Source organism: Mastigoproctus giganteus, chromosome 1 (genome assembly GCF_048544385.1).
Source record: "Mastigoproctus giganteus isolate SK-2022 chromosome 1, ASM4854438v1, whole genome shotgun sequence".
NCBI classification, from domain to species: Eukaryota; Metazoa; Arthropoda; class Arachnida; order Uropygi; family Thelyphonidae; genus Mastigoproctus; species Mastigoproctus giganteus.
This window is the reverse complement of record NC_143575.1, coordinates 270,248,274-270,265,050: the sequence shown is the minus strand read 5'-3', so window position 1 is coordinate 270,265,050 and position 16,777 is coordinate 270,248,274. Positions and strand designations below refer to the sequence as shown.

The following is a 16,777-nucleotide window of genomic DNA, read 5'->3' as shown; positions in this document are numbered from 1 at the left end:
ACAGGATAAGTTCAATAATTCATTGATAGGATACCATGGGCTTTCCTGGCTGCCTGTTTACACTCTTCAGAAAACTTTATATCTGGACATATTGAAACTCCCAGATCTCTTTCTTCTTCTGTTGTTTTTAATTCATCTCCACTCAAGTGTATAATTTATTTTGGAGTTGCTCTTCCCAAAATGTAAGACATTGCATTTTGCTGCATTAAAACTTAGCTTCCAAATTTCTGACCATTCCTGAAACCTATTCAAGCCATTGTGAAGGTGTGCTGCTTGGTACTGATCATTAATGACTCTACCAATCTTTACGTCCCTTGCAAGTTTTGACATCATGCCTTCTGTCCCTTCATCTATGTCATTTATGAAAATGAGAAACAGGTCCAAGAACCGATCTTCGAGGGACCCCAATCTTGACATTACACAAATCTGAAGAATATCCTTTAATCACAACCATGTGCCTTTCTGCCCTGCAGCCACCCAGCAATCCACCTTAGAATTTTACCAGTAACCCCAATCTGTTCAAGCTTATACAGTAACCTCTCATGAGGGATCAAATAAAATGCTTTGCTAAAATCCAAATAAACAATGTCGAAATTGGGGTAGGAAGTTATCCATGTGTTGGAAAAGATTTTGCAGCTCCGGCAAATGCTAAGTTTTGTTAAATATTTAGTCGTTTATTGACTTAATTGTCATATTAATTTATTTTCTAGAAGTAGCTGTAGTCCCAGTCACGTTCCTTCATTTATTTTGAATTTAGAGATTTTCTTGATTGCTATTTAGTATCCGTAGAATCTTGTACTGCCATTTTTGTAGTATATTAGATCAATACTGAATAGCGTAATATATATCTCGAACTTGATAGCGTAAAGTGAAATAGCATAATACATGGCACTGTATTAGAAGTCTGTTAGCTTAGTATAGTATTGTCAATTTTCAATTAAATCTATTAATCTTATTAATTTTCATTGTTAATTAAATTGTATTTAAATGGAAATAATGTCCCAGACTAGAGCAGCAAAGCAACTAGCACAAAGTAATGGAAGTGCTGTGGCTCGGGGGAAAACCGAAGGGGGCGATTCTCCAATGCATCATGGTCTAAAAAAATGTGCAAAATGTGAAATTGTTGCAGCCCATTCTGGAAAAGGACATGATCTAGCTAAGGAGGATGGCCTTTTGCGTGCTAGTAGGCGCAACTCAGTGTTCTGCTGGGCATCTGTGAGAGTTTGAGGTGTAGTACGGTAGATTTTTTTTTTTTTTTATGAAAACCCCAAACACAAGAGGTATTAGAACCTATAGTACTTAGTACCGTGCTTGGGCTATGGAGGTTGAGAAGATGAAAGAAGATATTTGTTGACGTTAGACTTGAACTTCTGTGGACTGTAATTTTCAGGAAATATGTATGAAGGAAGGTCGTTCCAGAAAATGGCATTTGAATGCATAAACGAGGAAGATGAAAAGTTGGTTCCGTGAGTTTGAAGTTGAACAGTAAATGGCTTGTGGCAGCACGTGTTCAGACTGTTTTGAAAGAGAGAGGGGGAATTATAGAAGCCAATTCAGAAGAACAGTGCCCAAAAGGAATGCAGGAGAAACAGTATGTCTATGAGACAGTGAGTGGAGAGACTCTGTTAGAGAGGAGTCATTAATTAACCTAACTGCCCTTTTCTGAATGGAATCTAGAAGCCTGAGAGAGGTTTTGGGGGCACTGCCCCAGATGTGGGAACAATATTCCTTGGTAGGGTGGATTTGCGATTTGTATAGAGTGAACTGCTGTTTGGAAGAAAAGTAACTCGGAGAGTGAAAGAGAAAACCAAGTTTTTTAGATGCAGAGGAAGCAATATTTGTAACATGCTTGTGCCAAGGCAGATTAGAAGTTACGGTAATTCCCAAAAGATATATATTATCATCTTGCCTAGAAATCAGTGTTACCAAAGATAAGCATAGGAGCAGAAGAATCCTTTTTGCGAGATGTAAGACAAGACTGAGTTTTAGAAGGATTGAAATCAACTAAGTTGTCTATGACCCCCACTGGAGAATTACCTGGAGATCAGCATTTAAGTAATTGGTAGCGGATATTCGAGAAGTTGAAGCTGATTGAGCAGTACAAGGTTTCTCAAAATGGAAAGCGGAATGCAGTGTACTATCGTCGGCAAAAATATGGATAGGATTTCAAGTTAATGGAAGAAGGTAATTAATACACAAGAGGAAAAGAGTAGGAGACAGAACTGAACCTTGTGGGACACCAGCATTAGTGGAGAAGTTAGAAGACAGAGAGCCATCTACCATCACCCTCACAGTGAGTGATCAGAGAGAAAACTCGATAACCAATTACAAAAAACAGTTGGAAAACCATAAGGTGGAAGCTTGTTTAGAAGACCTTTATGCCAAACACAATCAAAAGTTGCCCAGAGTTCGGGAATTTAGGGGGCCCCGAATTCTGATGATATTTTAATTTTTTTTAAATATAAAAAGTTTTTTTCTTAATATAATACTTTCCAGTTGGACCTTTATATAACTTGATTGTTTGCTTTAAAAAATTCATTAAACAGAAATTTTGTTATAAAGAAATAGATTATAAAGAAATAAAGTGCAATAAGACCAAAATGTGAACACATTGAAGGAATTCTGACTGGCGAAGACAGGAGCAAAGACCTTGATGCCAAAGGGTTATGTCAAGAAATCAAATCTTTGCAGCATGTTTTAAAAGGAAAAAAATTTGGTTTGCTTAGAATTATTGACATTTATTCAAAAAAATAACTTAGTTGAATTATATTCCAACATCACCGGATATTATTAACATTGTCAATTATGGTTGCGTCTGGAGAGAGGAGTTTTTCAAGACTCAAAAGGATTAAAACATATTCACGAGCAACAATTGGCCAAGAAAGAATTAATGGATTGGCCATTATGTCAATAGAACAAGATGTACTAAAAGATATTAAAACATCAGATGTTATTGACAAATTTATATCAAGTAAATATTAAGGTAATGATGTTAAAACTTTAAGTTTATATAAATAATGTACTAGTCATTAAAGTGTTGGGTAGTGTTAAATAAATAACACTACCCAAGAAAAAAATTTATTTTTCGTCATACCTCTGGAACGAAAGTCAGTTATTCTGAACAAAATTGATGTCCTGATTATGAAAATATCAATCTTTTTCTTATGTCACATCTACATCAAAAGATATACACATTTTTTAAATTCCTTGTTTTGATACAATATCAGCATATATGGTTGTAATTATTACACACAATATATGTTACTTAGACATGTTTCCCACTCAATGATTTCCTTTTATACTCCAGATTGCTTTCCCATTTAAATAACCGACAGTAATCTCCCATCATGGCAGAGTCCCAGCGACTTTGGTATCGTTTTTCCATTGCAGATAATCCTGGTGGAAGCGCTCTTCTTGTTCATCACTGACATCTGCTAAGTTTTCAGGAAAGAAATCCAGATGGGAATGAAGGAAATGCACTTTCAATGACATTCGGCACCCCATGTTCTTGTAACATTTCAGCAAGTTTGTGACCAGTTGCTCATACTTCTGTTTTCTCTTCTGAGGAATCCGTGTACCACAGCCTTGAAAGATCTCCATGCAGTCAGTTCAACATCATTCGGGTTTCTTTGAAATTCTTCATGTTTTATGAGCTTTCTTATTTGAGGACCTATAAAAATTCCTTCCTTCAGCTTTGCATGAGATAAATTTGGAAACATTTTCAGTAAATATGCAAATCCTCTGCTTTCTTTATCCATCGTCTTAGTGAACTTCTTAATCAGTCCAAGCTTGATATGTAAAGGGGGAAAAAACCTTTTGTGGATCAACTAATGGAACATACTTTACATTGCTTTTGCCAGGAATATATTCATCTCTCTTGTTCCAGTGTTGTACAATGTAGTGTTTGGCTGTTGGATGACTATTCCACAGACACAGGAAATCAGTATTTAGTGAAACCACCTTGCAACCCAACGAGCAATCCCATCACTTTGAGACCACCACAAATATTCCAACCATAGTCAATGTAACGTATAGCGGCAAGAATCTGGGACATACTGTTCTAAGTTTCTTTCAGGCCAGCAGCATGAACAAGAGGAATTGATGGTAAAGTATTTCCATTATGAAGCAATACTGCTTTCAAACTTAGCTTTGACGCATCAATGAACAAACACCATTCAGAGGTATTGTGATCAATGTTCAGTTCGTGCATAAGACCAACAACGTCTTTGCAGAAACATGTATTGTTTTCCATTGCAAAATATCTTGAAACTCTACATTTTGCTTACGGTATATTGTAACGTTTGTACCTTTGGAAAGTAAATTTCACTGTTGTAGTCTGGATCCAAGTAATTCAGCCTTCTCTTTGGGTAAGCCCAAGTCTCTGATCAACTCGCTTAATTCTTCTTATTCAATGTAGTGTGGGGCCTTTTCTTTTTCTGGTCGTAGGTCCAAATCATGTGAAATACATGGTTCCGCAACATCTGGTAAAATGATTTCTTCTGTACCTTCATCACTACTTCCAATACCCCAACATTTTGGTGGCATATGTGCTGACAGTTCTTTACCGTGTGGCACTGGCCTAATTACTGATGGGATATTTGATGCAGTGCTTGCTGTTTTTGGAAATACCTTTTATTTTTGTCATGCAGAAATAGCAGTCGTCGAAATGATTCTTTGGCTTGTGCTACACCATAGGGATGGCAAAAGGTAATGTCTCAGCTTGCCATATAACCACAGCCTTAAGTTCATTGTACAAGTAATACAATAGATATATGGAGCCCAATTTTTTTCTTGGTTGCCAATCTTGCAGCCGAAGTACAATGAATATGCAACTTTTGTGATATTGTATATTTTCTTCCTCTGAGTTTTTGGGGTTAAGTGTCCACAAACATAGCAGAAGTTGTCTGGGTGATTGACACAAGTTCTGTGCTTTGTCTTCTCCATTTTAACAATGCCTTAACCTAAAAACAGTAAAAGCAATTGGTAAATTTGAACAGAAGGTGAATCCATAGTTTATCATACACTATATATTGAACAGTTGAATTGTGTAATAAAATGAATAAAAATACTGACTTGTCTGGAAAAGTGCATCAAAATATACTATATTGCAAGATCAGTAATGATTTAATTTGCTTAACTTTTAGCCCAATAAACAAAACCAACCAAAAGTTAATGTTTAAAAATTGTTTTTCAAATGGTAATGATATATTTGTACAGAATCCAGTTATCTATCTATATCTTAAAACTGACACGTGTTAGGAATTTTATGATTGATTTTAAGGCCTATACATAAAACTTGACCAGAAACAACCATTGATTTGCAGGAGGTAAAATTTATAGTGGGTAGTGTAATTATGATTTGAATAATTTTTGTGTTTCTTTTATTTTTCAATTTTACGAATTCCACCATTAATTTTTGCGAGGGGTCTCAAGATGAATATTTCACCCTAAGTCGACAGAAGTCTAGGTACAGTACTGGTCACTACCTGCACACTAGCAAGGCTTTTGTAGATTTATTGGATGACTGTTTTTTACAATAACATTCGAGAAGCAACTAGAGGGAGTAATACTCTTTATGTGATTATCAGCAGTGATTCTTCTCTCATTAAGAATCTGGAGATAAAGGAACCACTAGGTGGCAGTGATCACAGTGTGCTGATGTGGGATTTACTCAAAGATGTAACTACCATGGGGTAACGGGAAGGGTTTTTGCTTTCTTAAAGGTGACTATAGTGGTCTCAGACAGTTTTTAAATTCTGTTCAGTGGGACTAACTGGTGATGTCACCAATAGCACATTCTAAATGGGAAGCATTCAAGAAGGTAATCTTGGAATGTTGTTGGAACAAAAAGCCTACTAGGCTTTTTGTTCCAACTAAGAAACATTGTTCAAGGTTTAGGCCTAAAATGAGGTCAGATGAACTAATGAAACTTGTGACAGAGAATAATGGTGCATGGGATGCATATCAGAAGGCACAGAAGCGTATGGTAGATATAAGCTGGTCTGTAATCAAGTCACAAAGGAGGTTAGACAAGTGAAGGCAGATTATGAGAAATCCTTGGCAAAATTTGCAAAGAAAAACAGCAAAGAGTTCTTTACTTATGTAAATTCTAGAAGGAAGAGGATGAATAAGATTGGTCCACTTGATATCAGTTCGACTATTGATGATCCTGCGCAGGGAGCTGAACAACTGAATGAGTATTTCACATCTACATTCACACATGAGGAATGCCAGAAGTTTATCAAACTCCGGCAGGGAACTAAATGATTTTGTAATAACTGAGAGCAAAGTGGAGAGTTGTTGAAAATGAACTTAAGGAAAGCTCCTGGGGTGGAAGGGATCCTATCCAGTTATATTAAAGGAGGCAGCAAAGGAAGTAAGCAAGGTTTAGGCCTAAAACCATAATTATGAGAGCTTCCTTGGACTGCGGGGAGGTCCTCATTAACTGGAGATGTGCAAATGTGTCCTCAATTCACAAAGATGGATCAAAGGGTGACACAAGTAATTACAGACCTGTTAGTTTAACTTCTGTTCCGGGGAAAATAATGGAGTCTCTGGTTAAAGGATTGTAAGACCATCTTACGAAGACTGCAGTTATAGTTCAGACACAGCATGGGTTTGTTAAGAGAAAGTCTTGTCTGACCAATTTGATTGGATACTATGATGTGGTCACAAAGGAACTGGATGCAAAAAATAATTTTGATGTCACATAATTGGATTTTAGGAAAGCTTTTGATATGTTGCATTTGGAAGACTACTGTACAAATTGGAGTGGTATACATGAAGGGCAAATGCTTCTATAGGGATGGATAAAGGGATGGGTGAGTGGGAGAAGACAGAGAGTGGTATTCAATGAACACTGCTCTATGTCGACTTATGTTATTAGTGGAGTCCCACAGGGGGTTTGGTGTTGGGCTCATTGTTATTTTTTATATTTATTAATGATATTGATGAACGTATATCAGGTTGAATGTCCAAGTTTGACATTAATGACAGTATGTTATTGCAACAAGATCTAGAAAAATTGAGCACATGGCTGAATTTTAACATTGACAAATATAAAGTACTGCATATGGGTAGCAGTAACCCCAGAGTAACATTTCCACTGTGTAATATTATAGTGGAGAATAAAAAAGATGAAGTTTTCTGAGCAGTGCAGACAGTCTACAAGAGTAGCTCTTGGTGTCTTGTCAATGATATACAGGAATTTTTCTAGCAGGGATAAGGAGGTAATTATCCCCTTGTATAAGGCAGTGGTCTGGCCACACCTTGAGTACTTCATACAGGTCTGGAGGCTTCATTTTAGGAAGGATATAGAGTTGCTAGAATGAGTACAGAGAAGGACAACAAGATTGGTGAGAGGAACAAAGGGGTGTGTGCCTACGAAGAAAGGTTTAAGTTTTGCAAGTTGCAGCAAGTTTTGCAAGTTGAAGGTTTGTGCAGGCTCAATGCTGACAGGATACTTCCACTTGCTCAGATTAAGAACCTGAAGGGGCATAGATTCAAATTAGCATTTAGCATTAGCATTAGTAGAGGCATTTGATGCAAGAAAGCAAGCTTATGCAGCATCAGCCAAAAAAAATAAAGTAAAATAAATAAATAAAAAATAACCACTTCCACTTCACCCCTCTGTTCGTTCGAAATACCTGTCCAGCTGAGCCATAAACTTAGTTAGGCTATCAACTTCCACGACAAGGGATGGAAGTCTGTTCCACCTACCAACCACCCGCTGGCTAAAGGCAAATTTCCGCACATCTATCCTACATTTGTCTTTCCTCAATTTGAATTTATACCCTCTCAGGTGATTATTCCGAGCAAGAGGAAGAATCCCATCAGCATTGAGCATGCTCAAACCATTCAAGGCTTTGTACACCTCTATCAGATTACCTCGCTGGTGCCTAGTCTCCAGACACTAATTCGCAAAACTTAAGCCTTTCTTCGTAAGAGCACCCCCTTTGTTCCATTCACTAATCTTGTTGCTCTTCTCTGTACTCGTTCCAGCAGCTCTATATCCTTCTTGAAATGAGCCCTCCAGGCCTGTATACATTACTCAAGGTGTGGCCTGACCATTGCCTTATACAAGGGAATAATCACCTCCTTATCCCTGCTAGAAAAATTCCTATATATTATTCCTATATACACCATGAGCTACTTTTGCAGCCCGTCTGCACTGCTCAGAGAACTTCATTTCTGCCTGCACAACCACCCCCAGGTCCCTTTCATTCTCTACCACTGTCAGTGTAGTACCACAGAGTTGATACGTTGCTCTGGGGTTGCTGTTTCCCATATGTAGTACTTTACATTTGTCAATGTTAAACTTCATTTGCCACCTCTCAGCCCATCTGCTCAACCTTTCCAGATCATCTTGCAGCAGCATAGTGTCAGTAGTGTCCTTGACAACCCTGCCAACCTTCATATCGTCTGCAAAATGGACATTAAGCTTGATATACCATCATCAATATCATTTATGAATACAGAGAACAATAAAGGACCCAATACTGAACCCTGAGGGACTCCACTAATAACATTAGTCCACGCTGAGCAGTGTCCATTGATTACCACTCTGTCTTCTCCCCCTCAACCACCGGCGCCTCCATAGCCAGGTGGGAAGGAGCAGCAGTGCGTAGCACAAGCTCCTTGATTAAACTGGGGTTCGATCCCGTCACCACCAAATACGGAGGATGCGGAAAGGTCAGGGAATGACCACCGCATGACCCGGAGCAATATGGCCTTAGTTGCTAATGCTCCTTAAAAGGTGCCTCCGTAGCCAGGTGGGAAGGAGCAGCAGTGCGTAGCACACGCTTCTTGATTAGACCGGGGTTCGAACCTGTCACCACCAAATACGGAAAGGTCAGGGAATGACCACCGCATATCCCGGAGCAATATGGCCTTAGTTGCTAATGCTCCTAAAAACTAAATAACAAACAAGCTCCTTAAAAAAAAAAAAACCAAACAAACCCTCAACCACCCCTTTATCCATAGCAGCAATTTGCCTCCAATGCCACACTGCTCCAATTTGTGCAGCAGTCTTCCCTGTTCAACAGTATCAAAAGCCTTTCTAAGATCCAAGTATATAATATCAAAGTTATTCCCTGGATCCAGTTCTTTTGTGACTACATCATAGTATCCAATCTAATTGGACAGGCAAGACTTCCCCTTAACAAAACCATGCTGTGTCCGAGCTATAACTGAAGTCTTGTCTAGATGATCCTGCAGTGCTTCTTTAACCAGTGCCTCCATTAATTTTCCGGGAACAGAAGTTAAACTCACAGGTCTATACTTACTTGTGTCAGCCTTTGATCCTCCCTTGTGAATTGGGGTCACATTTGCACATCTCCAGTCCATGGGTACCTCCCCTGAGTCCAAGGAAGCTCTCATAATTATGCCTAAGGGTTTGCTTACTTCCTTTGCTGCTTCTTTTAATATAACTGGATAGATCCCATCCACCGAAGGTGCCTGTCTTGTGTTTATCTTCAACAATTTCTCCTCCACTTTACTCTCAGTTATTACAAGATTCTCTAGCTTACTGCTAGAGTTGAATACACCTCTGGCATTCCCCTCGCTGAATAACTCCTCATGCGTGAATGTCGATGCAAAATATTCATTTAGTTTGTTAGCTACCTGAGCAGGGTCATCAACAGTTGACCCATCGATATCAAGTGGACCGATCTGATTCATCCCCTTCCTCCTAGAGTTTACATAAGTAAAGAACTCTTTGCTGTTTTTCTTCGCATCCCTTGCCAAGGATCTCTCGTAATCTGCCTTCGCCTGCCTAACCTCCTTTGTAACTTGGTTACAGATCAACTTGTATCTATCATAGGCGTCTGTGTCACGTGTTAATTTGTATGTATCCCATGCATTTTTCTTCTCTGCAATATGCCTCATTAGTTCATCTGACATCCATTTAGGCCTAAACCTTCAACAATATTTTTTAGTTGGTATGTAAAGCCTAGTAGCTTGCAAGATAAGTTCTTTGAATGTTTCCCATTTTGAATTTGCTGTTGGTAACATCATCAGTTGATCCCATTGTATAGAATTTAAATACTGTCTCAGTCCATCGTAGTCGCCTTTACGAAAGCAATAACCCTTCCCTTTACCCCTAATGGTAGTTACCTCTTTGAGTAACTCCCACTTCAGAACACTGTGATCACTGCCACCTAGTGGTTCATTTATCTGCAGATTCTTAATGCATGAAGAATCACTACTGATAATCAAATCAAGACATTACTCCCTCTATTTGCCTCCCGAACATGCTGATGTAGGAAACAATCATCCAATAAATCCACAAAAGCCTTGCTAGTGTGTGAGTGACCAGCCCCCAAATTCCAGTCAATATCTGGGAAATTAAAATCCCCCATTATAAGACTCTCTGATTTCCTGGCCCACTCTGTTTCTCTGTACAGTTTCTTATTATACTCATCAGAGTCATTAGGCCTATAGCACACTCCTACTCTCAATTTTGATCTCCCAATGCTTATGTCACACCAAACTGACTCGACACTGCACTGTCCAGTGATGTCGACTGGCTTCACTTCCTTGGTTTTTATGTGTTTCTTAACTAATAGCATAACCCCTCCTCCCTTCCTATCCTTTCTGTAGACATCCCAAATTTCAGTTCTTCCCAAATTTCAGTTCTGCATTCCTTATATCTGTGTGACACCACGTCTCTGAAATCCCAACAGTATCTGCCTTTGATGTTTTGAGCAATAACTCAAATTCATCAAATTTATTTACTAAACTCCTAGCATTGGTGTACACGCAAGTATACATGCACCTGTTCCACAAGTACAGACCAGGCTGAAAACAATTCTACCCTTTGAGCCCTGCACAATCTTTCCAGGGCCGAATTGATCGACAGGGCTCTCATCATATACTCCCTCCTATCGTGTCTGGGCAGAATTGCAGACACTTTCAAATTCAACCCTAATTCACGGCTTTTTTTCATCAGTGACCTGTACTTGTTAAGTAATTCCGCCGGTCTCCCACTCTTAATATCATTAGTGCCAACGTGTACAACTATATCACCTTTTGGGCCCTTAAAAGATGATATCCGCTCTACAACGTCATCAACCTTTACCCCTGGCAGACATACCCTGGTCCTGTTCCACCTATCCTTTTTACAAAGCATGTTTCCCGTTTCCCTGACAATAGAGTCACCAACAACTACTAGTTCCTTTGGGACCAGTGCATTCTGCCTTGGGGGTTGCCGCTGTGTTGCGCGATGACCAAGTGCAAGCTCTGGCATTGGTGTGGGTAGCTGAGAGCTTGATGGGGCCCCTCACTTGTAATCCTTCAAGGGCATCTACCCTGTCCTTCAAGCTCTCATATAGGCCCATAACAACGCTGAGTTGTCGCCTGATTTCCTTACACTCCTTGCATCGCGCACATACGAAGACATCCCCCATGGCAGTATCATGTCCCATACCTGACTGCTCCACAAACAAGCAAATAGTGCATCTTAAAAGGCTGTAATTCAGAGGGCAACTGCCCCCCTCAGTTCTCCCCTGAGTCACAGCATTCCCATTAGCTTGAGCCTTTTGCTTTGCTGCTCTGGTTTGAGTCATGATTTCGATTTACTTTCAATAAAATTTCAATTTCAGTATAAAATTAAATCCTAAACTTGTATCCCAACACAGTTATAACGCTATATTTATGTTTCAGTAACGAGTGTTATCTACGAAATCTACGAGTGTTATCTACGAAATCTACGAGTGTTATCTATGAAATCTACGAGTGTTATCTACGAAATATTTATGTTTCTGTAACGAGTGTTATCTACGAAATATTTGTTTCAGTAACGAGTGTTATCTACGAAATCCCTTTATATAACTTCCGTATCATTATGTATTAATTATTTATTTTTAGTAATTATTTATGTTACGTAACCTAAGTGGTTATATGTATAGTTAAAAGTACAATTTAATTGCCAATGAAGTTCGACAAGATTAATAGATTTTACTGATTAATTTTTACGTAACAATGGCGGCTATTTATGAACGGTAAACACGTGGATTTGATACCCTTTCCGATACTAAGTAATACCTACAAAATCTCTATCTAAGTTACTTTAAACTTAAGTACCATAAATAGGAATATAAAGCTACTCTAGAAAATAAGTTAATATGTTAATTTAAACTAATAAAGCAGAAAATAAATCAGAAAAAACTTCTGTTCCAAAAGCGGCAGAAAGGCACGTCTGCACCGGCAACTCTCGTCTGAGGACGAGAGTTGCCGGTTTGAAAATTGAAGACAGTTGTAGAATAGATGTGTGGAAATTTGCCTTTAGCCAGTGGGTAGTTGATTTCTGGAACAGACTTCCATCTGTTGTTGTGGAAGTTTATAGCTTTAATAAATTTAAGGCTGAACTAGACAAGCATTTGGAGTGACTGGATATGTGAAATGGGAAGGGTTTTATTTTTTTTCCCTTGGCTGATGTTGTATAAGCTTGCTTTCTTGCATTGTATGCCTCCTCAACTAATGCCAATGTGTTAAATGATTGAAGTAGCTTTCGGAAGGTTCCGATCTTTTTGCAGATAAGTTTTCTGTTTGTTTGACTATTCATGGTACTTACTTTGAGTAATTGAAGTAAAAGTAGAGGGGAAGGACCTGTATAAATTAATAAAAATTTTGGCTATGGTGCAAACACAGCAAGACTATCCCTAGCTCCTTGACATAATGTGGCCTCAACAGTGCTTCACATAAACACACTACTCAAACTTCCTCCAGTGACTAGCTGGCAGAGTAGAGGCAGCATGATTCTATGTTAGCTGATCTGGATGCCTTCTAGAGAGTTATCAATAAGTTCAGTCTGTCTGGGAGGAGGTTGGGGTTATCTAGTGGCCAGACTGCAAAAAAATCGTTTTAAAAGCTGTGCCCTTGAAATGTAAGGAATATTGGATCTTGCCATGATATCCATTGTAATCCGAAAATATATGATTTGTACTACACATTAGAAGAGATGGGGAATGACTTAGCTTTGCCCCAGAGACAAGATGGGTTTCACCACTTCAAGTCTTTGATAAGTATTGAGTGGTTGATGATTCTCATCACCTGGTGAGAGTTGTTGGCCACTTAGTATTGCCTGATGCAGAAGATCAGGCATTCCTCTGGGTGGGTGCCCTCAGCATATTAGTCAGTGTTTTTGACGTTACACATGGACATGTACTCAGGGATACTAACAGGCCCACCATCTTGAAGGTGCAAGTGGAGGATTAGTTTTCACAGAATGGCCAGACTCCAAAACTTGCTCCACTTGATTTGCAAATGGGAACTGAATATTAGTTCCAGTAGTGTTTTAAACTCCCATGTAGTCCTATCTGCGATACCTGGAAGAATCTGTGAAAAGCCTCACAGGAAACTATTAGCAACTCAAAATTATAGAGCAGCAAGCACTTCCTAAGAGGAATTTTACTAAGCTGTAAAGAATCTTTATTTGCACAAAATGGCATTACAGCTACATGACAGATTGAGAATTCTCTGTGAATAGCAAATGAAGTCAAATGTTGACCACTTTCTATTTCTGGCAGTACTTTCTGTTTTCAAGAAAAGAGAAAGAACTTTTAGGAAGTTTATTGAATATTAATTCCACTTAAGAAATCCTCCAAGGGAGATCCAAGTAAAATCATTAATGTAGTTTTTTTTCATTCTTTATTAATTGTTGTAAAAACAAAAAATCCCTGCAGCCAGACTTTTTTTCTTTTAACGTGTGCCTGTTTTCACATTAAAGTTAAAAAAAAAAAAAAAAATTCTTGTAACTGGTACAGAAGAGGGGGATCAGTTATTTTTTTTTAAAAGACATTTGAGAAGAGGAAGAAAATATATGCCATCATAGATATAAAGTTAAGGAAGAGGTTAGCTAAATGGTTTACTAAAGGAGGATTGAATTGAAGCTTTTGAGATGTCAGTATGGAGAAGGGGGTGAAACAGACAAATATGGTTAGAACTAAGGTAGGCGAAAATAGAAGTATGTTGAAGGCTATAAGAAAAAGAAAGAAAAATTAAATTGGATATGTACTGAGAAGGGAGAATTTAAGCAATGTATATAATTGAAAAGAAGATGGCAGGTAGGAGACTGAGAGAAAGAAGAACTGGTATGTTGGATGATTTGATAGAGGAAGCTTATTGAATATTAAGCTGATATATATCATAGACTGGAATGAGCTAGGGATAGGGAGTGCTAGAGACATTATTGGTTTCTAGCTGTCCTGCCACCTGCCATGTGGATTATGTTTGCTTAAAGGTCAAAATATTATCGTCATTGAAGCATGTCATTCAAACAAAATATAATCTGGTATACTCCAATGAATCAGGTTTTTTTTTTTCTTTTTTCCTTCCATAGAATATTCTTTCATTTAATATTCTTAATTGCTCTGACCATACAGAAATAAAAATAAACATTGACAAAATTTACAAATGTTAAAATCAAATGAGTAAATAAAACTGGATTTAAAACCAATAAATGTACACCTAAAATGAGCAAAATACATGTCTGTATAAAAAGGTATAAAATTCACACTTAAAAATGGTTAAATGAATATGCACTGTACCTTTTAATAAACTTTGTTTTTCTCAAGAGAATTTTTTAATAAGCTAAAAAGCTTTGTCATATCAGAGCACCGAAGAGATTACTATAATTAACAGAGCCAGTTATGGTATTTTTGCCCATAAATGCAATAACCAATTTACTATTTAATTTTGTTTTTTTTTTAATTATTTCTTTGACTATGGATACAGAATACATGGATAGCTTATATTTCTTAAAACTGATGAATGAATGTTGGCAAGCACATTGTAGACAAATGGTAAGTTGAAATTTTTTTTGAAAAAAGTGTAATACAAAAGCAAATTAGAATTTGTAGATTTTTGATTACCTAAAATGCTGCAATTACTCTGAGTAAAATATTTATCCATGCAGAATCATTGTCATGAGCACACAACATCCCCATTTACCTGCAATAACATAAAAAGTAGTAAATATAAACATAGATTCCCACCATGTTGAAACCTGTATTATAATATGGTAATAAAAGTTGAATTTGTACTCTGTGTTTATCATTATTTATGATTTTTCAAATTTATTGAATAATATTTTACATTATTTATTTATTTATTATTATTATTTTTTTTTTGGTCGAGATTCAGTATTGGGTACAGCCAATGGGAACGGCTCAGCCGGCTCCACCCAGTGGGTGGAGTCAATTACGTCTAGACGATCACAACTGACACGGGTGCCACGCGATGTGTGTGTCACCTTGTGTCGCACCTGTTACTTGTGTTGTTTGATATCACGTGGTTGCGGTTTAATCATCGGTCTTAATTACATTCGTAATTTTAAAAAAAATCATACCTATCCGAATTTAAAGGTGAAATTAAACTAGTGGGTGAGGGGGCCGACCCCCCCCACTGAAATGGGGGTCTGGGGGCAGAGCCCCCAGGAAAAAAAGAATTAATTTTGAAATGTCGACTGATGAAAGGCAACACAAGGCATGCTGAGGTTTTTCTGGGTTATGAAACCCAATATGAAACCGAAAAATTAAAAAAAAATTAACTATTGTTTATTGGTATTGTTCTCGGCTGAATAATTCTGGGGGTGTGGGGGGCGGTAGCCCCCAAAAAAAAAAAAAAATTAAATTTTTTAAAAAAAATAAAGTAACTTAACTCTGTGATTGGCTGATTACGATTGCATGATCACATTTTGGTCAGTTCTTGATTTGTGCGGGTGCCTGTTGCTTGCTGCCGTGAAATCCCCTTTGTCACAGATATTTTTCACAGGAAACGGGCAAACACTAACAAAATCGAGGGAACATGGAGTGCTATTAAACGGCAACTGTCATTAAGCAAAGTAAATGATCAGTTCGACTCCTACCTCGAAGAGTATATGTGGTGAAGGAAACATTCCAGCAGCAGCGATTTAACTACAGAATTTTTAAAAGCTGTGAGCTTAGCGTATAAACCTGAAACCGAGGATTGAACGAGGACACCCGACCGATGAGGTGAGTGGTTTTTCATTATCTCAGTTCAATCTGATTGTTTTTCATAAAATTATAGCATAGAAAAACGTGCGTTTTTGTTTGTTTCGTAAAATTTCCCTTAAAATTACTTTTTCTTTTTCAGCCTTTCTCTTTGTTAATGCTCATAAAATAGCATAGAAAAACGTGTATTTGTTTTTCATAAAAAAAACGTGCATTTATGTTTTTCATAGAAAACGTGCATTTTTGTTTGTTTCGTAAAATGTCCCCTAAAATTATCTTTTCTTTTTCTTCTTTTCAGGATTTCTCATTGTTAATGCTCGTAAAATAGAATAGAAAAACGTGCATTTATGTTTTTCATAGAAATAGCATAGAAAAATGTGCATTTCTGTTTTGTAAAATTTCCCCTCTATTTACCCTTAAATTACCTTTTCTTTTTCAGCTCCAATTTTGTGGGGAGGGTGAAATAGCGGGAGTAAGGGGTGGCAGCCCCCACCAAAAATATTTTAAAAAAAGAAGCATTTATGTGTTCACTGGCATCAGAAATTATCGTTGTTAATGCTCGTGAAATAGTCTAGTTATGTACCGGCGAGAAGAATCAGTGATTGCATTTCGTGTGAATTTTTGTTTCTTGGTTTTTTAAAAATTGCTTTTTCTTCATTTGTTTTCAGCCGCCATATTTGTTGCTGTGCCAAGTGCCGCCCGTGTGTCATTTCAAATTCACCGGGCGAGGAGAGGAGAGGGAGCGCAGTGAGTGGGCGGAGTCACAACCCGTCAATCATTGTTTTCCCCCCCTCCTCTCCTCACCG

At 37.8% G+C, this 16,777-nt stretch overlaps 1 protein-coding gene across 1 annotated transcript in view; it reads left to right on the top strand.

Annotated features, from left to right (window-relative positions):
* Cul4 (cullin 4) overlaps positions 1 to 16,777 on the top strand; it is a 252,454-nt gene that overhangs the window by 49,131 nt on the left and 186,546 nt on the right. Inside the window, exons 3-4 of the mRNA XM_090386353.1 lie at positions 13,544 to 13,566; positions 14,734 to 14,801. Coding sequence (XP_090242479.1) covers positions 13,544 to 13,566; positions 14,734 to 14,801 — 91 coding nt within the window. The remainder of the gene's footprint in view (positions 1 to 13,543; positions 13,567 to 14,733; positions 14,802 to 16,777) is intronic.